The 25,296-nt window shown below is 46.9% G+C and overlaps 1 protein-coding gene and 1 pseudogene across 2 annotated transcripts; one reads left to right on the plus strand and one right to left on the minus strand.

Annotated features, from left to right (window-relative positions):
- Positions 1-10,656: 10,656 nt before the first annotated feature.
- Positions 10,657-17,013, minus strand: LOC308241175 (nuclear prelamin A recognition factor-like; annotated as a pseudogene). The gene is made up of 3 exons: positions 16,649-17,013; positions 12,139-13,460; positions 10,657-10,731 (listed from the first exon to the last, which is right to left on the minus strand). The product of its transcript is annotated as a nuclear prelamin A recognition factor-like (transcript).
- CHST2 (carbohydrate sulfotransferase 2) lies at positions 15,592-25,286 on the plus strand. The gene is made up of 2 exons (XM_080655435.1): positions 15,592-17,700; positions 17,807-25,286. The coding sequence occupies exon 2, from the start codon at positions 17,992-17,994 to the stop codon at positions 19,582-19,584; it is 1,593 nt and encodes a 530-aa protein (XP_080511561.1). The 5' UTR covers positions 15,592-17,700; positions 17,807-17,991; the 3' UTR covers positions 19,585-25,286.
- Positions 25,287-25,296: the final 10 nt, after the last annotated feature.

Below are 25,296 nucleotides of genomic sequence, written 5' to 3' on the forward strand. Positions count from 1 at the left end.
AGAGCTAGAAACATCGATGAGAGAGAAACATCGATCAGCTGCCTCCTGCACACCTCCCACTGGGGATGTGCCCGCAACCACGGTACATGCCCTTGACCGGAATCGAACCTGGGACCCTTGAGTCCGCAGGCCGACGCTCTATCCACTGAGCCAAACCGGCTTCGGCGAGCATTTTTTTTAAAAAAAAAATGAGTGGCCTAGGTTATCAATATGACTCCTGCATGGAGTTTGTTCTGGCCAAGTGGCCAATCTTTGGAAACTCACTTGGAAAGCAGAAAAATGACATTTAGAAGTAGACTATTTTCAGTTTTAGAGTGAATATTATACTACCTTGAAGTTCTATTTCTTTCTTTTTTTTTTTTTTTTTTTTTACAGAGAGGAAGGGAGAGGGAGAGAGAGTTAGAAACATCGATGAGAGAGAGAAACATTGATCAGCTGCCTCCTGCACACTCCCTACTGGGTATGTGCCTGCAACCAAGGTACATGCCCTTGACCGGAATCGAACCTGGGACCCCTGAGTCCGCGGGCCGATGCTCTATCCACTGAGCCAAACCAGTTAGGGCTTGAAGTTCTATTTCTATGACTGTCTTGAGTTTGAGAGTTAAAAGATTAACTTCGTTGTATTCTTTTTGTCTCTCTCTGCCTCCACAAGTAAGCACCTAGAGGCCAGGTTCTACATCTTGAATTTCTCTTATTTATTGTTATTCCTATAACACCTGGCTAATTATTCAAAGGAAAGAACTCTGTGGGTAATTGCTGATTTAATTTGGTTTTATACAGTGCAGATTCTGATGCAAGAGGTCTGAGGCCTGAAATTCTGTGTTTCTAGCAAGCTCTTAGGAGATCTTCATGCAGCTGGTCCACTGATCGCACTTTGACAAACAAGGCCCAGTGGACGACAAGGTCAATGAACCCCCACTGTGATGAGCCCCATTCTCCCTATTGACAGCTGAACACTTTTCCCCATCTTTCTGCCCCTACAAATCTCAACCAGAACCATCCTTACCCTGAATAAAACTCCTCACCAAACTAAATCACCACAGGTCCCTCATAAAAAGGGGGTAAAGAAAGGGATATAGTATCCTTTTTTTCTTGTGGACCCTGAGTTCCTTTAACTTGCTTCATTCCTCCCCAAGGAGAAGAGGCCATTCAGCTAATGTGGGAGTAGGAATTATTACTTACTAACCACTCCATGCCATGCTGTGTGCTTTACTCTCCCAGCTTGCATTGATTTGGCTTATAAAAACCAGTACCTCTGCCCTAACTCTATAGTAATTTTCTAGCCATTCCATGACACAGCCACTGTAACCCCTCTATTACAGATGGGAAACTGAGGCTCAAGAGATTACATATCTTGTCCAAGAACATAGAACTAGTGAGTAAACTTATAGGAACTTGAATCCAGGGCTGATTCCAAATTCTGTGGATAAGCCACTATATCTGTTTCTAAATCTCAAGGATCTTAATTCCTTCTGTCAATAGACATAATGTCGATATTCAGTTGACTAAAAGCAACTCCATCCACCATTCTCATGGTCTGGCCTGCTGGCTCATCCCAGCAGACTGCATGCATCTTTTTATCATGTCAAAGTGCATAGGAATGAATAACTTCTAGGGAAAGGCTTCTTGGAGAAACAATTGCCAGGAAACAAAAAACCCAGTTTCTGTCATCTGTTTCCTCATCTCATGCAGCTGACAGCCTTTTATCAGATAGCTGCTGTGGTAATGAGGTAGAAGTCACACTGAAGGCATGGGGTATTATACTATAGTTCCTTATCTGTTTAAACAGACTTGGATTACTGCAGAGCCATGTGGATGGCTCAGAGAGTTTCTGCTAATGTGATGTCATCTCTACTTCTTCATGACAGTTGACTTAGTGACTCGTTGATTTTTTTAAAAAAAGCATTTTTTATCATGGACCAAAACCTCAGTATCAATGCATCTCCACATTTTCAAATGCAGTGTTTCAAAATACAGTGAGGGTTGTCTCTCTTGACTGACTAGTCCTCGGTGAGGGATGGGCCCAGAGGGTTGACAGGCAGTGGGCTGGGCATCTTTCAGTGAATACAGGAAGGAATGGCTTCTAAGCACCTGACTGCCAGGGACAGGTCCTCCATGGAGAGAACTGGTTTACTCCAAGGAGGAATTCCTGCAAGTTGAAGCTCCAGCCTGGGGATGAGGGGCAGTGGTCAGAGCAAGGTCCTGCATGCTCCCAGCTTCAACCCCATTTTCCTGTGTTCATAACTCATGAGAGCTGGGACAATGAGGTGCAAGCCAGGGGAAGTGAAAGGATTCTCAAAATGCTTTAAGACTACTTTCTAGCTGAGAATAGCACAAGACAGCTTTTACTGCCATTGGGAGATTATTTTATTGCATGAGATGTGGAAATAGATGACAGAAGCTGGGTTTTTATTTTCTGGCGATTGTTTCTCCAAGAAGCCTTTCCCTAGAAGTTATTCATTCCTATGCACTTTGACATGATAAAAAGCTGCATGCAGTCTGCTGGGATGAGCCAGCAGGCCAAACCATCAGAACGGTGGATGGAGTTCTTTTAGTCAACTGAATATTGACATTATGTCATTAGATTGCATTGATTTGGCTTATAAAAACCAGTACCTTCTGCCCTAACTCTATAGTAATTTTCATTATAAATTGTAGAGACATATTTAAGGACATATTCTACTTTCTATACTAAATAATTCTTTTTATAAGGACCCATAGAAAGTCAGCCAAAAGATTTATTGAGTACTTATATGTCAGATACTATGCTAGTATTGTGAATAAAGTAGTTAACAAAGAAATCACATGAATCAAGCTTATAATAGAGGATAAAATTTTTTCTTAGTTCTCTATAGGCGAAGCTGTCAATCCCCTAAGCAACTTTCCTTTTTCACTCTTGCTACTAGGAGGCTCAGAGCTTCTGTTTTGGACTCACCTTTAGCAATTACACAGGACCCATGGAATGAATTGTTATATACCCCTGGCTTCATGTTATTTTTCCTTTGATTAATTTTTTTGTATTTATTTTTGTGGGCCACCTCACATTTTATATATATATATATATATATATATATATATATATATATATATATATATCAAAGAGGGGCTATTATTAAATAATAATAAAAGAACCCAGCCGGTCCTTGGGACCAGAAGTTAGGAGATATTAATGATTAGAATCAAGCCTACAACCGGGGCACATGGCCTGACTAGGAATCAACCCATAACCTATCTTGTGTAGTTTGTTTTATATTCTATACACTACTGTTTGGGAAGATGGAAGCAGATTTCTCATGGTGGAGAGGGGAAAGTTAGTGGGGGAAGAGAACAAGACAGTGTGAAGGGGAGCTAGAGAGAAGAAGAGCAGAAAAACGATGTGTATTTAGATAGAATTTAAATGTCAGATTCATGAATTTTTATGAATGAATGTTACACAGCCATAAAAAATTTTAAAGTGTTAGTTTGGTTTATTGGCTCATCCTTAATAGATTCCCCAAGAATCGTCCACAGGCCAAAATGTTTCCACACATTTGAAAAAGTGCCCCCCAACAAGTATCATGTGCTACTGCTTTTGAGATAAAGATGGGATAGAAGGCTTCTCAGAGAGTTGAAACATTGAGGGGCATGCAGAAAGCTAGCAACCACAATTTAATCTCTAAAAAGGATGTCAACAGCATGTGCTATACCATATGCTTACCATGCTGAAAGGCTTGAAGTAACTCAAGAAAACTTCAATCAGAACGTCAAACCTCAGGGAAGGTAGGGGACAGTGGGGGTAAGGGGGAGAGATCAACCAAAGGACTTATATACATGCATATAAGCCTAATCAATGGACACAGACAACAGGGGGTGGGGGCATGAATGGGATGTGGGGGGTAATGGGGGAATAAGGACACATATGTAATACCTTAATCAATAAAGAAATTTTAAAAAAAAGAAAGAAAAAAAAATAATTAGATGTGGTCTCTAATTAGACGTGGAAATAAATCTGACTAAAAAGGAATACTAATTAGTGTGAGAGCAGTCCTGGCTGTGTGGCTAATGGGGTCAGTGGTTAAATGTGTCAACAAAAAGAACAAAAAAAAGAACTCTTAGAAAAATAGAAAACAAACAAACAAATAAAAACAAATGTGAGCAGCCCAGCCATTGTTGGTGATTAATAGGACCAGGCCAAGGTATGAGTGGTGAGGTCACTGATGCTGATGTGGGGACCAGGCTGAAGTTCCTTAGGATTGCCGGCTGGCTAGATACTAGAATTTAAAGGTGGGAACTCAAAAGTGAAAGCACTGCTTTACAGGTGGATGGAAAATTAGGTACAAAGACAAAGCATGGATGAAACCAAATCTATAATTAGGCAGTAAGCCACTATGCCAACTAGGAATTTTTGGTTGTAAGTAACAGAAACCTACTCTGAAGAATTTAATGGGGAGAAGGGAGAAATTTATGGATGCATTTGGAGCAGCTCACAGAATCTAAAGAAAAAGCACATAATAGGTTTGCAAGGGACAGGGTTCCCTCTGGGAAAAAAAAAAAAAAAAGGACATCTCTCTAGGGTTCCACTGTTGGAATGAGAGGGCAGCAACTGTTTTCCATCTTTTGGTCTTTCTTATGAAGATTCACATTGACTGGCACACAGTAGGAGCTCAATACATAGATTGAATGAAGGAAGGAATGGATGGAACTTTCATGGAGAGAACATCTAATTTGCTAGCCTGGATCACATATATGACCCCTGTGAGGAGGGGAAGGTCTCACCAAAGCCACATACAATAGGGTAGGGTGGTTCAGACTCTGTGGAGAATAGATGGGGGGCAAGCAGAACCCCAGAATTGCCTGCTACAGGCAGCAAAGAAATGGCTGGTGGATTAGAGAAAGTGGTGTCTCCAGTCACGGTGGGGGAACATCTGGTTGCATAGCTCTAGACATCTATTAATTTCTAGAAGGAAAACTTCAGAAAGAAGCATGCCAACCTTCCTGGCTTGGGTGAGACCCAGGAAGTAGACAGCTTAACTAGCTCTAAAAAGAGGTGAAGGTGCTGAAAGGTGGAGCATGTTTAGGTGAGTCTGGAGAGGAGAGTGGGGCTCAAATAAGGATAACACCAGGGTGACACATTTGATAATAGCTACTTAAGTTCTTGAAATAAGCCTACTTCCTGAGAGCACACTTCTCCCATAATATCCTTTTTTCTGAATATTAGCAAATTGCTTTTTAAAATCTAAAGTTAAGGATACCCCTTCAGGTATTGCAAACCAGGACACATCTTGGTTAGGTGGTCATAGTCATCTTTCTCCTTGGGCTCAACCCAACTTACCCCCTTCTATTCTTTAAATACTAGAGGCCTGGTCCATGAAATTCGTGCATGGGGGGAGGTGGTCCCTCAGCCCAGCCTGCACCCTATCCAATCCAGGACCCCTTGGGGGATGTTCAGCTGCCTCTTGCAATCTGGGACTGCCTGCCTGATCGCCCCTATCCCTCTGCCTGCCTGCCTGATTGCCCCTAACCACCTCTGCCTGCCTGATCACCTCTAACCACCTCTGCCTCGCCCCACACCCAGGACCAAGGATTCCCTCCTCCGGCTGGCCGCAGGTACCCGGGACCCGGGCTTCCCTCCCTCTGGCCAGCCGCAGGCACTCAGGACCCAGGCTGGCTTCACCCGGGCCGGCCGCAGCCACAGGGGACCGTGGGTGAGTGGCTTTGCCTGGGTCGCAGCCACTGGCTCCCAGAACCATGGGGCGGGTGGCTTGTCCCTCTTCTGGGCTGCAGGAGCAGCCATTGGTGCCCGGGACCATGGGGCGGGTGGCTTGTCCCTCTCCTAGGCCGCAGGAGCAGCCATTGGTGCCGGGGACCGTGGGGTGTGAGGATTGTCCCTCTCCTAGGCTGCAGGTGCAGGCACAGCCACTGGCGCCTGGGACCACAGGGCGGGCTGCTTGTCCCTCTCACAGGCCGCAGCCTGGCTGGTCCCCATTCCTCTCTCGCGAGCTCATTTGTGCCTGGCTGGTCCCCATTCCTCTCCGCAGTGTTGAGTGTCTGAGCCCTTACAGAGTTAAGGCATGAGGGCATGATGACCATTTGCATATTAGCTCTTTATTATATAGGATGGCAATCTCATCCCCAGCTCAGGGCTTCTGCACTTGCTGTATCATCTGCATGGCATACTCCTCCATGTTTTCACCAGGCTGCCTCCTCATTCTATACAAGGGTCACATCCCCAATTTATAGATGCTTCCAGTCACTCTCTGCGAAGTGATTTATAGTATTTCCTCCGTAGCACTTACTGTTCTCTAAAATAATCTTACCTGTTTAAATGTGTGTGTTTACTGAATGTCTCCTACATTAAAGTGTAGATTCCATGAGAGTAGGGACCAGGCTTGTTTGTTTCACTTCTGCATCCTGAAGAGTTAGATCAGCAGCTGGCACCTTGTAGGTGCTCAATAAATATTCATCAGTATTAAGTTATCCTTCATTCCTAGAATAAACTCAACTTAGTTATAGTGTTGTCTTTATTCCCACACTCAATTAGATTTGTTTTGCTGATATTTTATTTAGGAGTTTTATGTATATATTAACCAGTGAAAAGGACCTATTTCCTACTCTGAAATCCCCCTCTGGTTATTATTTGTTTAGTTATTATGAGTTGGGGAAGCATTCCTTGTTTTCTATTCTCTGGAAGAGTTTGTATAAAATAGAAATTATTTAACCCTGAGGCTGGCAGAACTCTCTCTAAAGCCCTTTGGGCCTGTTGTTTTTCTTATGGGTAGACTTTGCATGACTGCTCCATTTTCTTAATAATTGTAAGACTATTCAGGCTTTTTCTTTTCTTTTCTTTCCTTTTCTTTTCTTTTTTTGGTAGGTAAGGAAAGTCCTCCCCCACCCTTGGAACTTGACCATTTCATTTAAATTTTTGAACAAAATTAAGTATAGTAGTTATACCTGGAGTTTTTGTGTTCTATGATGGATTGATGTATTCAAATTATTATTTAAAATAATGTAAAATGTAAAAGGTCCACCACAGGCCTAATGATGACAGTGTATGATAAATCAAGGATTATGATTAATCCAATTTGGTGTATTCAGTTTCCTTTGAAAATGCAGTATTTGCTGAAAATATGACTGACTGAATCCATCTTGGTGCCCAGGGGCAGATACTCCCCAAAGGTGAATCTTGCAGATCTCCAGTAACACAGACAAGCCTCAATGAAAACTGTCCAGTCAACTCAGTCTTATATCTTTTTTTTTTTTTGCCTCAGAATTTTATTTATTTTTTTAAATAAATCTTTATTGTTCAGATTATTACAATTATTCCTCTTTTTTTCCCCCAAAGCTCCCCTCCACCCAGTTCCCACCCCACCCTCTGCCCTTACCACCACCTCACTGTCCTCATCCATAGGTGTACGATTTTTGTCCAGTCTCTTCCCGCACCCCCACACCCTTTTCCCCCTGAGAGTTGTCAATCCACTTCCTTTCTATGCCCCTGATTCTATTATATTCACCAGTTTATTCTGTTCATCAGATTTTTTATTCACTTGATTTTTAGATTCACTTGTTGATAGATATGTATTTGTTGTTCATAATTTTTATCTTTACCTTTTTCTTCTTCCTCTTCTTAAAGAATACCTTTTAGCATTTCATATAATACTGGTTTGGCGGTGATGAACTCCTTTAGCTTTTTCTTATCTGTGAAGCTCTTTATCTGACCTTCAATTCTGAATGATAGCTTTGCTGGGTAGAGTAATCTTGGTTGTAGGTTCTTGCTATTTATCACTTTGAATATTCCTTGCCACTCCCATCTGGCCTGTATAGTTTCTGTTGAGAAATCAGCTGACAATCGTATGGGTGCTCCCTTGTAGGTAACTAACTGTTTTTCTCTTGCTGCTTTTAATATTCTCTCTTTGTCTTTTGCTCTTGGCATTTTAATTATGATGTGTCTTGGTGTGGTCCTGTTTGGATTCCTCTTATTTGGGGTTCTCTGCGCTTCCTGGACTTGTAAGTCTATTTCTTTCACCAGGTGGGGGAAGTTTTCAGTCATTATTTCTTCAAATAGGTTTTCATTATCTTGCTCTCTCTCTTCTTCTGGCACCCCCATAATTTGGATGTTGGTACGCTTGAAGTTGTCCCAGAGGCTCCTTACACTATCTTGATATTTTTGGATTCTTTTTGCTTTTCCGGTTGGGTGTTTTTTACTTCTTTGTATTTCAAATCTTTGACTTGATTCTTGCGATTCTCTAGTCTGCTGTTGGATCTCTATAATATTTTTTATTTCAGTCAGTGTATGTTTAATTTCTAGTTGGTCTTTTTCATATCCTCGAGGGTCTCGTTAAATTTATTGGCCTTTTCTAGGAAATTCTTGAAAAACCTTATAACCGTGGTTTTGAACTCTATATCCAGTTGTTTGCTTTCCTCCATTTCTTTCATTTGTGACCTGTTTCTTTGTTTCCACATTTTAGCTGCTTCCCTGAGTTGATAGAGTGGTTTTGTGTGCTAGGTGTCCTATAGGGCCCAGTGGCTCAGCCTCCCCAGTTACTTGAGGTAGACACTCTTGATGCACCCCATTGTGGGCTGTGTGCACAGTCTTATTGTAGTTAAGCCTTGATTGTTGTTGGTATCACTGGGAGGAATTGACCTCCAAGCCAATTGGCTGTGAGGATCAGCTGTGTCTACGCTGGGAGAACTTTTGTGCTGGAGATACCCTTATGAGACAAGACTTGCAAAAGCCTCTGTGCTCAGCTTGGATGGGGTGTTGTCTCAGGGCGGAGCAAACATCGATGGCTTCCCATCAGCCCTGCCCTAAGAGGCCCCTGTGTCTCAGTGTCCCGTGGTAATCACTGCAAGCACCTCTGAGAGAAAGCCGTCCTCGAGTTTTGCCCACTTCCAGACAGTCCAGTTTCTCCCCGAATGAGTCTGGGTCCCCAGAGTCTCACCCAGAACTGGAGTTCAGAGCAGTTGGGAGCTTTTGTCTCCCTCCCGATTCAAAAGGCAGCCACATACTCAGTTGCCAGCCCTCTCCGAGCGTGCCTCTGTACCTCTGCCTTTTCCTCCACAGCTCCTCTGAGTCTCAGTGTGCTTTCCTCTTTCCTTCTAGTTGTAGAATTTCCACTCAGCCAGCCTTCCTGTGCTTCTGAATGATGTCCGTTTTGTCTTTTAGTTGTAGTTTTGAAATTGTTGCGCGAGGCAGCAGTTTAGGTATTTACCCATGCCGCCATCTTGGTTTCTCCCTCAGTCTTATATCTTTTTAAAAATAATATTTTTTATTGAGCGGAAGGGAGAGGGAGAGAGAGATAGAAACATCAGTGATGAGAATCATTGATTGGCTACCTCCTGCATGCCCTACACTGGGGATCAAGCCTGCAACCCCAGGCATGTGTCTTGACTGGGAATCAACTATGACCTCCTGATTCATAGGTCAACATTCAACCAGTGAGCCATTCCAGCTGGGCTCAGTCTTACATCTTCTCCCAATTCAGACTATGAAGGTCTTGAAAGATCTCTCTGCTGTATTCCACAGGTTGGGTGCTGGGCCTATAGCACTCCCAATATGAGCCCCCTATTTGTCAAGGGTTAGGAAAAAGCCATATAACTTTTCCAACAGTAGTTTCCAGACACCAGAGGAGAGTGAAGAAGCATCCTGAAATAGAGCTGAATTAAAAACAGCCCTGTGGCATGACGCTCCTCTGCCAATGAAATTATTATGGGACTTAATATATGTCTAGGTCATCACCATGCTACAAGGATAAGTGCATTAAAAAGAAAGGAATTTCTGAACAAAAATGGTGAAAAGTTTGCTAGTAAGGAGAGGGTGGAGATTTAGGAACCTATAAATTGATGTCAGCTGAGCATTCATTGTGGGGTATTTGGCAAATGGATTTACTATTTTTCCAACTGTAATAAAGTATTACAGAATTGCTTCTATGCAAACAATTGTTTAAAAAGGGCTCTTACATCAAACAATTGCAATTCATGTGCTTTTCAAGCAATCACAAAGCTGGAGACTAACTTAGAAGTATTAGAAATAATTTTGCTTGGAATCATGCTGAATACTAAGATTGAGGTGCTCTTTCCTCCTCAATTCTCTCTCTTTCATCAATATCCCCCCTTTTTTTAAAATCCTCACCCAAAGATATTTTTCCATAGATTTTTAGGGAGAGTAAGAGAGAGAGGGAAAGACAGAGAGAAACATCGATCTGAGAGAAACACATGGATTGGTTGCCTCCTGCATGAGCCCCGACCAGGGCCTAGGCCGGGGAGAGCCTGTAACCAAGATACATGCCCTCGACCAGAATCAAATCCTGAAACCTTTGGTAGGCAGGTCAACACTTCATCCACTGAGCCAGTCTGTCTAGGGTGGGATCTGTCTTTTAATGCACCAACTCCACAAACTAAACCACTTTAGTTTCTGTGGAGAAAGAGTAGAGGGAAGACAGGATAGGGACATTTGAGACAATACTGTGAATGGAGGCAGGTGTATCCAGAAATTTAAGATGGAAGTCACTCAATTAAACTCTACCATCTTCATCTGTAAATAGGGATTAAAAACATCTGCCTGTCCTGATGGGCTCCCAGGGGGGAATGATGGACTACTTGAGAAAGCTGCATATAAAATTCCAGCTCTACTAGACTCCCTCTATCTGCATAAAGTCTGTCATAGGAAGCCTCATCCTTTCACTTTATCAGGACCACAGCGAGGAAATTATATGAACTCTGCTGGTGGCTGCCTGGGTGTTTCTGTTCAGGAATCTGGAGAAGGGGTTGCAAGTAAATTAAATAAACTAGACATAAAATATAAATTTGGGAGGCATTCTTTTGGGGAGCCAGGGAAGTCTTAGCTATAGTAGCTAAGTTCCCTGAATCTCTGGACCCCTAGCTTTTTATTAACACACTAGAGGCCCGGTGCATGAAATTTGTGCACTGGGGGTACGGGGATCCCTCAGCCTGGCCTGCACCCTCTTGCAGTCCAGGACCCCTCAGGGGATGTCCGTCTGCCAGCAGGTGGAAATCCCTCTTGCAGTCCAGGACCCCTCACTCCTTACCACCCGCCTGCTCACTGCTCCTTACCATTCAGCTCACTGCTCCTTAGTGCTGCCACGGAGGCAGGAGAGGCTCCCACTACTTCCACTGCACTCACCAGCCGTGAGCCATATCTTTCTGTGTAGCTGTCTGTGGGCCAACTGCTCTCTTCCTTCTCACTTAGGGCGAGCAGCATGTGAGGGCAGAGCGTGCTGTCGTGGAATGCAGAGGGCTGCCCAGAGCTGAGGGGAGTGGCCAGGCCCATGGGGTGAGAGGTGGACACAGAGGATGCTATTTCACCCAATTGTGGGGTGGGCTGGCTGGCCTTCATCTGCCTGACCCCACCCAGGGAGGGACTGAGCAGGGTGTCCACCTCTCCATTCTCTATCCTTCTATCTGTGACACCTATCACCCTTACCAGGCCTCCCCCAAAGTGAGTTCAGCTCAATCCCTGAATGTAAAAGGGCATGGGGGTGGGGGGAGCCTCCACTCCAGTGCCCCCTGATTCCCAGCGGAATCAGGACCTGATCTCAGGATGGTGGCCACAGCTGCAGAACATAGATCTGTTTCAAGAAACATTGGGAATGCACACTTTCCTATGAGACCCTATTCCAAAAGGTGGCAGTTTATTCATATGTGGCAAAGACACCTTCAAGAGTAACATAAGTGGGTAAAGTCAGGGCCAAACGGGGCCATTTCCTCAACCAATCTCTCTGAGGCGAATGGGCAGAATCAAATCTCAGCTCTTTGCAGGACATTTCTGTTTTTTTTTTTTTTGTTGTTGTTTTTTGTTTGTTTGTTTTGTTTTTTGCCTAACGGACAGTAGTCTGTCTCCATTCTTGTTCTGTGGGATTTTTTAATCGTCAGATTAAAGGATACGTACATTGGGGCAATCCTTGAGATACAATATTCCAGTTACACCCAAGTGATGATGACAGTGCCCCTCAGAGGGAGGGAGCTGACAGATGGGGCGCAGGGAATTTTGAAAACCAAAGCGATGACAGAGATGCTATTCCTTTCCTTCACTCATCTGACACCCCTCCTCAGGCAGCCTGCAGGCCGGGTGTCTGCTGGACCTTTACCACTTGATGTCCTGGCAGGCTGCCCTGGGCCCTGCAGGGTGGTGTGCAGGGTTGCCTGGGCCCAGGGGGAGTCTCCCCCCCATCCCAGCCACTCCTGGTACAGCTTCTGCACATGGGCGTGGGTCTCCGGGGGCCACACCGGCATGGCAGCGTAGATGCCTTCCATCTGCCGCAGCAGTACCCTGTCTGCACGCCTTTCCTCTGCTTGGGCCTGGCCCTTGCTGCTTAGGCATCTCCGGTGCAGGCCAGGACCTCCACGAAGTGGCAGGGGAACTTGCCCCTCTACAGCTTCAGGACCACTTCTAGATGTTTCAAAAGCTGTAAGCAGCCTCAAAGCGTAGCAGAACCTCTCTGTCCCTTTCCTGGAAGTCTTTGTTCCTCAGGGTGTGGCAAGTGAGCACTCCCACATCCTCATTGAACACCTCCTTGGCTATGTGCCTGAAGATGCATGCCAGGTACCCATCAGAGCTGGCACCCTCGTGGAGCCTCACCTCCTTCTCCTTCATGTCTCCAAATAGAGTGTCCACGGCAGTGTCATTCTAGGCGAGGTCACTTTGCTCCATTATCTGGACAATTTCACTTGAGGTTAACATGCAGTCAGCACCCTGGGAACTATGTAGAGCTGTGGGAACATCTTCTCAAAGGGCCTCTAGTTTCTTGTCATAACACAGGGCCACAATGACATGGAAAATCTTTTCTGGGGACAGGTTCTGCCATCTGGCAAAGAAATCCTTCATCAGAGAGCCCATGATCTTTTGGGGAGACTTGGCTGTGCAGAGGTGGGGGTGATGGGGTGACTCAGCAAACGCTCTGCATATTGGTCCCAGCCGGGGCAGGCAAAGGTCAGCATTGGTAGCCATGGCTCTTCCTCACGGTGCTGGCAGTACCGATGCACAAATTCCTTCTGACTCTCCAGGATGCTGAAGTCCACAGCTATCTCATGTCAAAGATAGTGTGCCCAAGGCTTTTGAGAAAGCCGCGGAGTCTTCTGGATGCATCAGTGACACTGAGGCTGAATTTAGCAGCAAAATAAGGCAGAGACTGAGGACACACAGACACTGCCAGCACCTTGTGCTGTGAGGTATCACATTTCTTATTAAGGTTCAGAACACGGAAGAAGTCCTTGGTGTTCTGTTGAGAAATCTGGACTCCTTCCTTTGCGGTCACACAACTGTCACACGCCAGGCAGTCACTCAGAAATATCTTGGCATCGGCCAGGTTTGGAATTCTCCCTTCTCTCCATTCTCCTGAGCTGGACTCTGGACGTTGACTGTGGCATTCTCTTGGTCATCGGTTTTTGTTTTTTTACTACATTCCTTCCGTGTGCAGTGATCACACTTCATCTGGAGTGGGGCAGGTGGGGGCCAGCCGAGTGACCTGGAGGAAACACAGGGAGAGCAGTCAGTCACCACTGGTTGCCCCTGACGCTGCTGGAAGTATGCTTTCTTCCTTGTGGAGCATCTAGGGAGGGAAAGCGGCCACGGTGCCCGAGGCCGAGTTCTAGGAGGCCGGCAGCACTGTCAGGATCGTGACGGCAGCGCTGGTCTGTTGGTGCCTGGCCTGTCCTCTGGAGATTGTACCTGCAGGACTACTAAGGGAGCCAGTCCCCAGTTCATCCCCGCCTCTGCCACCGATTGATTGGAGTCTGAGGGCTGGGAGGAGGGATCAAGAGGCCTGCCTTCCAGCTGCTTGCCAGTCCCCGCCACGCCACTCAATCTGGTTCCCTGTCAGCCATCCCCTGATCAATGGCAGCCTGTGGACTGGGGGAGAGACCAAGCGGTCTGCCTTCTGCCCACTCACCAGTTGCTGCTGCCATGGATTCATTGGAGTCTGAGGGACCTGGTTCCACCGTTAGCCATCCCATGATCAATGGAGCCTAAGGGCCAGGGTATGGACCGGTTATCTGTTCGGTCATTATGGACCCTGGGTTTTTATATATTAGGATTTTACCCTATAGCAAAGCAGATATACATATCAAAGGTAAGGTTTGGTAAACAGTTAAAGATTTCAGGTTGGGGGAACTGCCCTCAGCTGTCTGGCAGCAGGCAATAATATACGCAGATTTTCAACCCTGCTGAAAGAGTCCATTCAACCTTTTGAGGACTTTCTGCATTTATTAGACCCTGCTGGAATTAGCCTCCAGCAGGTGGCATTATGAATTTTTCTGGAAAACGGGGTTAAGTCAAGTTCTTTGAACGTTTTTCTACCCTGAACACCCATATGAGTTAAGTCACTTTTTCAAGCCCTTGCACTTAGAATCCTATCTAATAAAAGAGCAATATGCAAATTAACCATCACTGCTACACCCACAAGCCACGCCCACCAGCCAATCAGGAGCGAATATGCAAATTAACCCAACCAAGATGGCTGTGGCCACAGAGCAAGCAGGAGGCTTGGGTTTCCCCAGCAATGGAGGAAGCCAAGCTTTCCACCTGCCCTTGCCAGCCCAGGCCTCCACTCAAGGCTACAAAGTTTCAATTATAGAAGATAAATAAATCCCAACAGAAATGGCAGCAGCCACGGAGCTGGAGAGAACAGGAGGCTTGAGTTGCCCCCGGCGATGGAGGAAGCCAAGCTCCCGCAGCCCTGGCCTGCCTTGGCCTCTGCTCAAGGCTACAAAGTTTAAATTATAGAAGGTAAATAAATCCCAACAAAAATGGCTGTGGCCACAGAGCAAGCAGGAGGCTTGGCTCTGCTCAAGGCTACAAAGTTTCAATTATAGAAGATAAATAAATCCCAGATACCAGGGCCTCCGCTTGGGTCGCCAGGGGGCATGGCCGGCCTCAAACCACCACAGGCCCCTGGCCCAGGCCGCCCCACACCCCAAGGGAACCCCCACCCTGATCCGGGTCACCATTCAGGGCAAACCAGCTGGCCCCCACCCATGCACCAGGTCTCTATCCTATCTAATAAAAGAGTAATATGCAGATTGACCATCACTCCAACATATAAGATGGCTGCCCCCATGTGGTCAAAGAAGACTGCCCCCATGTGAACAGAAGATGGCCGCCATAAAATGGCCAGCAGGGGAGGGCAGTTGGGAGGGACCAGGCCTGCAAGGGAGGGCAATTGGGGGCGATCAAGCCTGCAGGGGAGGGCAGATAGGGGTGACGAGGCCTGCAGGGGAGGGCAGTTAGGTGCAAACAGGCTGGCAGGGGAGCAGTTAGGCATCAATCAGGCTGGCAGGGGAGTGGTTAGGGGGTGATCAGCTGGCAGGCAGAAGTGGTTAGGGGCAATCAGGAAGGCAGGCAGGCGAGCAGTTGGGAGCCAGCAGTCCTGGATTGTGAGAGGGATGTCTGACTGCCCGTTCAGGCCTGATCCTACCGGGATTGGGCCTAAATGGGCAGTCGGATATCCCTTGAGGGGTCCCAGATTGGAGAGGGTGCATGTTGGGCTGAGGGACACCCCCCCCACCACCACTGTGCACGAGTTTCGTGCACCGGGCCTCTAGTATTCTATAGGACTAACAGAAGAATAATGTTGCAAACAGCAACATTTTTTTAAAACATATTTTATTGATTTTTTACAGAGAGGAAGGGAGAGGGATAGAGAGTTAGAAACATCGATGAGAGAGAAACATCGATCAGCTGCCTCCTGCACACCCCCTACTGGGGACGTGCCCGCAACCAAGGTACATGCCCTTGACCGGAATCGAACCTGGGACCTTTCAGTCCGCAGGCTGACGTTCTATCCATTGAGCCAAACCGGTTTCAACACAAACAGCAACATTTTATCCTCTGGTTGAGAGAGGCTGTCCAAAATACACAAAAATAAATTTTTGTTAACTTTTTCAAATTTCTAAAAACTTCTTAGGACAGGAGGCAAACAAAATACCTCCAGATCTGCAGCATTTACTGGCCCACAAGCTTCTGGATTCCTCATGATTCTGCCAACGCCTCAACTGGGGTCTAATCAACTGGGCACTGAGCACCCCATCACCTTCAGTTACTAAAGGCTATTGCAATTGTCCCTCTTTTACAGATGAAATTGAGGTATGGCTTGGTCTTCTTTGGGAGAGAGAGAGAGAGAGAGAGGAGGATTTTCTCATCTTTATATTAATGTAACTAAAAAATGATCTACTTCAAAAACGGTGTTTCCTTTAGGGCCAAATCGTTTGATCTCATCTTTGAGACCAAGAAGCAAGACAAGTATTTTATTGTAAATTAAAACAAAGAGTCATCTCCCTGCACCCCCGTTCCCGAGGACGTCAGTCACAGTGGTCGCAGCATTCAAAGCTGAGTTGGGGAAAGCATCTGCTGGAGCTTAATAAACCCGAAGAATCCCTATCCATAGGTGGGGGAAAGCCTGAAGAAGACACCGCTGGTACAGTCCCTGGAAGACGTCTTCTTTGATCCCGGTGTCAAAAAGATTTATTACTTCCTCGGTGAGGGAGAAAACTCACGCCAGCAGAACCCGGGAGCACCGAGCAGAAAGCCTGCGGGCGGCGCTTTGCGGCCTAGGAGCACTTCGGCCCGCGGGCGCGTCCTGGGTTTCCGGAGGGGTCGGGCGGTTCTGACCCCTAAAGAAGAACAGAGTGGGCGGCCGCTGGGAGATTTCTACTTTACCAGAAAGCAAAAATGTGCAGATGAGCCCGACAGCTGCACGCAGAATCCAAATTACCCAGAGCCGAGCCCAGCGCTGCGAACCTCCAGTCCGCGCTCCGGAGTTCTGCGCACGCGTGTTTGCGGCCTCCCTCGCGCAATGGCCACCAGAGTAGCCCCGCAGTAAATCTTGGCCCACGTCTCCAGACCTCAGAGCGGTGCGGCGGGAGGGGGCGGGCGCAGGACCCGCGGCGGAGGGCAGCGCAGCGAAGGGGAGGAGCCGCAGCGACAGACAGCGGCGCGCACCAACCCTGCACGCCTGGCGGGTGCGGCGCCGAGGCTGGCCTGGGCGTGTTGCAGGCGCTCCGTGTAGGGGCATCTGATAGCATCCTCCCTTTCGCGTGTCGGTGGCGGCAGCGGTTGGGGGGTTCCTCTACCCGGACAACTTGTGGGCCTGAAGCGGCTAGTGCCAGGATCGGAGCGGGCAAGTGAAAGCTGCGGCCCGCGCTTTTTAGCGGAGAGCTCTGTGTACAGGATCCTTCCGGGCCGGTCGGAGGCTGAGGAGCGGCGGGTGCCGACTATGCCCGCCGGAGCATCCTCTACGTAATGGAAGAAGCCGCCGCCACTGCTGCAGGGTCGTGGTGCGCCCCATCCACTGACGCCAGAGAGATGGGTAGAGTCGGGGTGCGGAGGCCAAGAACGAGAGAGGTGGAGCCGCTTTGCCCAGAGCTGGGTCTCGTTTAAGCCCCCTCCCCTCAACCTCCCCCAGTGGGCATCGGAGCCCGGAAGGAAGCTGCTGTCCAGAGAAGTCAGAGGATACGTAGCAGGAGCCGGGCGCACTGGGCTCAGAGGAGCGCGGAGCAGAGCTCCAGGCCTGGTGAAAGTTTCCCTTCCCCAGTCGCAGGGCACCCGCTTCCCGGAAACTGCCCAGGGCTTGGGCTTCAGAACCCCGTGGCCCGCTCCGAGGCACCCCCAGTGGAAGACAGCGCGCGAGAAATCGAGGAACGAATAACAACAGCAGGACAGACCTCCGGGCCGCGATCCCAGGCCGCTCCAGGTCGCGCTCGCGGCTCCAGGTGAGCTGGGGAGCCAGGCAGACTGGAGGGTGGTTGGTACTTAGGCAGAGGCGGCGGCTGGGAGAAGGATTGAGGCGCACCAGTTTACTCCGCTTAACCCTCGCAGGTCTTTCTGGGAGCCGCTGCCATGGGACAGCCAGTCCTGGGCGCCGAGGACCAGCTGCCGCTGCTGCAGCCGCGCCCGCCTAGGAGCCGCGGCCCCAGTACTCGCGCCCGAAGCCGGCCCACTGCGTCCCCCTCCCGGGCTGCAGGGCCGCCTCCGCCACGCCGTGGACCCCGAGTGTGCCTGTGATGAGCCGCAGCCCCCTGGGAGCCCTGTCCCCGGGCGCGCCCCCAAGGTTGCTCCCGGCCGCGCCTGCCGCCGCAGCACGCGCCTTGCTCCCGCCCAGGTCCCGGCGCCCGGGCCGCCGCTGGCCCGCGTCGCCCCTCGGAATGAAGGTGTTCCGTAGGAAGGCTCTAGTGCTGTGCGCGGGCTATGCGCTGCTGCTTGTGCTCACCATGCTCAACCTCCTGGACTACAAGTGGCACAAGGAGCCGCTACAGCAGTGCAGTCCCGACGGACAGCTAGGTGCTGCGGCAGGGGTGGCTGGGGACGGCTGGGGGCACCCGAGACCTCCTCCAGCTGTGTCGCGTCGGGCACACACCCGCTTGGACCCCCGCACCCCGTACCACTACCCCGCTGCCGCTGTCCTAGGGGCGGCACCAGCAGCCGAGGCGGGGGCCCGGGCCGTAGCCTCTTCCGGCAATAGCACTCGCAGCGCTAGGGGCAGTGAGATCAAACGGCAGTTGGTGTACGTGTTTACCACATGGCGCTCGGGCTCGTCCTTCTTCGGGGAGCTCTTTAACCAGAATCCCGAGGTATTCTTCCTATACGAGCCAGTGTGGCACGTGTGGCAAAAACTGTACCCGGGGGACGCTGTGTCTCTGCAAGGGGCAGCGCGGGACATGCTGAGCGCTCTCTATCGCTGTGACCTCTCAGTCTTCCAGCTGTACAGCCCCGCTGGCAGCGGGGGGCGCAACCTCACCACACTGGGCATTTTTGGCGCTGCCACCAATAAGGTCGTGTGCTCTTCGCCGCTCTGCCCTGCCTATCGCAAAGAGGTCGTGGGGCTGGTGGACGATCGTGTGTGCAAGAAGTGTCCACCACAACGCTTGGCGCGCTTCGAGGAAGAGTGCCACAAGTACCACACGCTGGTCATCAAGGGTGTGCGCGTCTTCGATGTGGCCGTGTTGGCGCCGCTACTTCGTGACCCGGCCCTGGACCTCAAGGTCATCCACTTGGTGCGTGATCCTCGTGCTGTGGCTAGCTCACGCATCCGCTCGCGCCACGGTCTCATCCGTGAGAGCCTGCAGGTGGTACGCAGCCGGGACCCGAGAGCCCATCGCATGCCATTCCTGGAGGCTGCTGGCCACAAGCTGGGTGCCAAGAAGGAGGGTGTGGGTGGCCCGGCAGACTACCATGCACTTGGCGCTATGGAGGTCATCTGCAACAGCATGGCCAAGACACTGCAGACAGCCCTGCAGCCCCCTGACTGGCTACAAGGCCACTACCTAGTGGTGCGGTACGAGGACCTCGTGGGAGACCCCGTCAAGACCCTACGGAGGGTGTACGACTTTGTGGGACTGCTGGTGAGCCCTGAAATGGAGCAATTTGCCTTGAACATGACCAGTGGTTCGGGTTCCTCCTCCAAGCCTTTTGTGGTGTCTGCCCGCAACGCCACACAGGCAGCCAACGCATGGCGGACTGCCCTCACCTTTCAGCAGATCAAACAAGTGGAGGAATTTTGCTATCAGCCCATGGCTGTGCTGGGCTATCAGAGGGTGAATAGCCCCGAGGAAGTCAAAGACCTCAGCAAAACCCTGCTCCTAAAGTCCCGGCTCTGAGGGTTTCCTGGGAGGCCTGACTGGAGGTGGGAGACACACACAGGAAGACTGTTGAGGTGGGAGACAACCTACGCACAGGGTACTGGGGTGTGTTTAAACAGAAACAGTCCAGACCCAAGCCGAGGAAGCCCACATATTCTATTATAGATGTGTAATATAAATAACCACACAGACACTTGCTGTCAATGTTCCGAGTCTTGCATTTCAAGAAGAGTCACAATGCACACACATCTCAGAAAAGGAGAGACTTGAAAGTTCTGACTAGCTGCCTTCCTGTCTCGCTGCCTTTTCTCCCTTTCCCTTTCTCCCAGGTCTTACCCTCTCTCCTACCTGCCCTGCATTTTGAAGTGGGATACTGATGAAATCAAGATCCAGTAACCCAAATCTTGTTTACAAAGTTTTTGTGGTATCTGTGAACATGTGGTATCTGTGAACATGTAGAACATGGATGTGGGGTGAGGGGATAAAAAAAGGGGAAGTGGCCCAGGAGCAGAAAGCCCCATTGCGAATAATAAACCAAGGAGGCATTCATTTAAAGTAACTTTTCTGTAAAAGCAAAGGTTATATGTGAGTATTAATAAAGAAGATAATAAATAATACTAATTTTTATACTTGCCTCCATTACTTTGGATTTACTTGTATTGATCCGTGTAGCTTCAGATGGAATCTGCTTCCCATCCCCGAACTCCCATTTCCAGTCTTTTTCCTAGAGAACAGTTAAGATGGGTAGGAGCAGCTTCTTACTCCCTGGGAGTTGTTTTCTTACATGTAAATCGTAGTCTGTTAGGTGCCAAGGAATGGGGACAAATCTTCAAATTCAAAACCAAGCCAGGAGCACAGAAAGGAAAAAGCATTCGGTGTTAATGAGTTTAGACTGGGGAATCCTGAAGTAGAGAACGTTTCAGTCCAGAAAAAAAATTAAAAAAAAGAAAAAAAAAAAAGAAAGAAAAGTATGTAATTAAACAGTATTTCTGATTATTAGAACACAGACCTCAAATGTTAGTGTGTTCATATTGTGACAATGGTAGCAACTTCTTGGGTTAGAAAAGTAAGAGAAATATATGTGTATGGCATGTCTTTCTGCTTCTGACACAGGGAGGCATATGAAAAGGAAGTTTCACCTGAGGAGTGTAAGGGCACTCACAGGCTTTTCCTTGCTTTTGATCCAAATTAGTACAAAAGAGAATGTGAATTTATAATGGTTTATATCGGATGCCCCTGGGGTATGCTGCTTTTCTTTATCATAGTTCCTAAAAGTAAAAGTGCAGAGAAACTATAACATGTGCTGACCGTATAAGGTTTCAGCTGAAAGCTTCTTTTAGATATGAAAATGAACTATGAGCTAGTGTGTTGAATTTTGAGATTTGGTGTTTTCCAGGGGGGGAACCCATTGCAATTTTCCTCAGTGGCGTTGCTGCTGCAATGAGCCCATTGTGTGGGAGCATTTTGCAGAATGGCATATTACAATGCTACGAAACCTAAAATGAAACGAGAGACAGTGTAATTACATATTACATTAAATGGGATACAAGTTCAATATAATGACTGTTACATGTATTGTGAGATCTCTACAGGCCAACTTGTATAGGTTAAATGCTGAGGATTTTATTTTAAGGAAAGAATGTTAAAAAATATGTATGGCATGGGAAATATTTGTATGGGAAATATTTTGACATAGGATGATTCTTAAGTATAATTTTCATTATGTGAAATCTATACTGTTAAGAATTCCAAGGTAAGCAAGCACGGAGGTTTAAACAAGATGTATTTAGCAGTGGATTTTATAACGAATTCTAGAATGACTTACTTTTAATTTACTAAAATAGTTTATAATATTGTGTTTCATAAGCCCTATTACAGCTATAACATTGTTCATGTTTTCAATGATAGCTTCATGGTAGTGCTTATGCTGAATTATCTTCAGCAACAGAATATTTGTAATGGCTTTAATTTAAGAATACTTTAAAATTAAATGAACAAAATAAATATTAATGTTGGGTGAGTATGATGGAACAGATTTATGAGGAAATTAAGACAGCATAATTAAGAAGCAACTACTCAGAATAAAATAACCATTTAAAAAGAACTTTCATATGGCATTCAGCTCTTCTCACTTAATCACAGTAAAATTCATGCTTAGTTTCTCAGTGAAGGATTTTTAAGCAGTTGAATTCATTCTTTTCTCAGTATATTGAAGCACTTTGATTGCATTATAGTGGAATTACAATGTTCTGTGACCTTGATTTAACAATATATTAGATGCTGCATAGAGCCCTTGCAGCCTGCTGAGTATCTGTGGCCTCTGCTCAGATGAAATTTTAAGCTAAACACCAACAATTCTCCCTTGCTGTGTTCAAATCAGGTTTTCAGCTATGATTCTCTTGTTTTGTAGCAGCTGCATTCTCTCCACTCCCACTCCTTGGGCTCTGTAATTTGAAAAGATGAATTGTTGCTCCTAGAGATTTGTACCTAGCTGCATTCTAGGAAAGTGAGACAGGTGCAGTTCCCCCTAACAGCCCAGATAGTCCTATCAGTGACATTCAGCTCCCACAGGCTGAAGAAGGAAAACAGTGTTTTTTGGCATTAATAAGCTCTGTCAAGCCCTTGGTGCAAGAAGACCTGTGCCTCAACAAATTACAACAGAGCCTGTGGCCATTTCTGAGGCAGCAAAATGAAAGAGGTTCACATTTCCCATCTTGGCAATATATCCATCAGCAGGAGGAAATATTTTTCAGAGTAGGTTATAAGAGTGATTTTTAATTAATTAATTAACTAATTAATTAATTAAATTTAAATTATTTATTGTTTAAAGTATTACATATGTCTCCTTTTATCCCCATTGACCTCTCCCCAGCCACAGCTCAGAGGATAGCATGCCTGACTTACCCCTTTGACTTTGGAATGCCTTTATCAATGAGATAGTCCTATTTATAAAATGACCCCATTGCATTTAGTCAACAATATGTGTTTGGAACAAGGCAGCAGCACAGGCTGGAGCTTGAGTTTCAAGAGCTCAGAGAGTCTCAAAGGCCTCATTCAATCTGACCCTGGGTACCTTGCAGGCAGGGACTGGGGCAAATCCTGTTTTCCTTCAGTGTCTATCACAGTGTGAGTGCTTGATGAGTATTTATTATGTAAGTGAATGGAATATGTAACTATCAAATTTTGAAAGTCCTCAGAAGGGAAAGAGGAAGAATGTGTTACTTCTTTGGAGAGAGTGCTAGGCAATTCACCAAAGATTACTGAAGGAAGTGGGCCTTAGGTTCTGTCTAGATGTGGGGAGTGGGCAATAAAAACATCTTTAAGATTTCCAGAATGAGCTTGCATAGACTAATATTTCTCACCGATGAATTAGAAACAAAAATTCAGAATTTCTGAATGTGGAGAGGTAAGTTTCCAAATGAGAAATTTGATTTATACTCTTCGTTTTCCCAAGAGCAAGTTCAAGTTAGGGATCATATACCTGCAAAATGAAGGCTGCCTTAGTGCCTAAGGGAGGGCTAGAAAGTTGTTTATTATTGCAGAAACCATGTGGCATATATTTATAGTTTTAAGTGCTGTGAATGAGCAGTTCAAAGGACTGTGAGGGGGATTTCACCCAGACATAGGAGTAGCTACTTTCAAGAATTTGTGCTAATGTGGATGCTGAATGAGACCATGCCTGCCTGTTTCCATGCATCCCTGCCCAGTCCCGCCCTGTTCTGGCTGGGATTTCTGTTGTACACACTGCAGTGTGGCTGGATTATGCTGTCAGTTTGAAATTAATGTGAATTTGAGTGAGGCAATAAATTAATATTCTCTGGTTCTAGGCAATGAAATAAAGATCACATTTGAAACTCAGTCTCTAAAGATGATTTCTGAAAGACCAGGAGGGAAACAAAAAGGCATGTGTTCTTCATAGTCATGAATAAGGATGAGGCATACCTCACCACTCCCCAACTTTCTTCTTTCTCTGTGCTCCTGCGCACCTGTGCATACAATGGAGTGTCTGAATGGTCTTTAGGTCTGGAGGAGAGAATATGTTCATGCCAGCTAATGAGCATGTGGAGAGGGACACTTGATCTCTGGCCTCCAGAGAGCGAGTGGCCAATGATTCTTTCCAACCGTATAACAGTTCTTTTTTTTTTTTAAATATATTTTATTGATTTTTTACAGAGAGGAAGGGAGAGGGATAGAGAGTTAGAAACATCGATCAGCTGCCTCCTGCACACCTCCCACTGGGGATATGCCCACACACCTCCCACTGGGGATGTGCCCACAACCAAGGCACATGCCCCCGACCGGAATCGAACCTGGGACCTTTCAGTCTGCAGGCCGATGCTCTATCCACTGAGCCAAACCGGCCAGGGCCGTATAACAGTTCTGTGTCAGGACCTACTGTGAACAGGTAGAAAATAAGTGTGTGATGAGATGTCCCCAGGTAAATGCATAGTTTACAGAGCCCTTTAGTCACTCACCTTGAGGAGGGTCCTTTCAAATCTGTCGTGGCTGAGAACATAATTTCACAGTCTCCCTCCTTTCTGGGCACCCTAGCTGCTACTTCTGCAGTTCAGGTAGAGCCACTTAGCCTCTTGACTACAGGCTCTGGTACAAGTGTTTAATAATTGAAATTACAGGGCTTGACTTTTATTACATCTGATGCAATTCCACACACCCTTAATCAAACAATGCTAAAGAAATTGTCAAATGCTGAATAATATCAAGTTTGCAGAACAGGAAACTTTATGAACCGGTGTTTGGGGATGGTACTGTTTATAAACTTGAAGGAGGCTTGAAGGGGCAGGATCCTGTCTGTACACTTGTCAGGTGGCCAAGGCCAAAACTTAACTTTTGGTTGAACCAGTTGTTTGCAATCAGAGGGCAAAGTGTTTTTGGACTGCTTGAATTTTCCGTTTGTGACAGTCACCTGCCAAGGGAATGAATGTGAAATTGATCACTATAACCAAAAACTACTCAGAACCATTCAGTAATGGTTCTAATCCCAGGTCCAGAGACAGGGCTTGATGGAAATTCACCTTGAAGCAGTTAGTCCTTAGACAGGACCAACTATGTAATTTTTGGGGCTCAGTGCAAAATGAAAATGTGGAACCCCTTGCTGAAAATTATTAAACATTTCAATTTGGCAAACAGCAAGGAAGCGAGGCCCTTCTGAGTGTGAGGCCCACAAACTGCATCCAGATGCAGATTTTGAAAAGCCTGACCACAGAGTAAATAATTGAAAGTACAGAAAGAGTAAATAAGGGTGGCCTTATACGCTCCTGGAAAGTGGGTGTAAAGTTATGAATTACTGTGTGTAACTATAATTACAGAAAAAATCCTAGCGAGACAAGTGCACTTTGTATGATGGAATTCAGTGAGTGCACACAGGACTAAGTCCCTGGCGATTGCAGCAAATGATGGACAATGTCCTCTGAGTCATCAATGGGTCTGGTCCTATTCAGGTCCCAGACAGTCTATGCTTTTGTGGAATCCATCTCAGAACAGGTCAGACATCTTCTGTGAGGATGACCTCCTTGTCCTCAGTGTGTGGATGCTGGCAAGGCCTGCTAATGATAATGTTCTCTCCCTTTTAGAACTACTGTAAGACTCTATTTGCATTGTGTATAATATATAGAGAAAGTCTGTATATGGAGAAGCAAAATGCAAGTCACAATAAACTGAAGGAATAAAGGTTCAAGATGTGCTTAAGCCAACTGGCATGCCTCCTCAATG

The sequence above is a fragment of the Plecotus auritus genome (assembly GCF_963455305.1).
Source record: "Plecotus auritus genome assembly, chromosome: 2".
Classification (NCBI taxonomy): Eukaryota; Metazoa; Chordata; class Mammalia; order Chiroptera; family Vespertilionidae; genus Plecotus; species Plecotus auritus.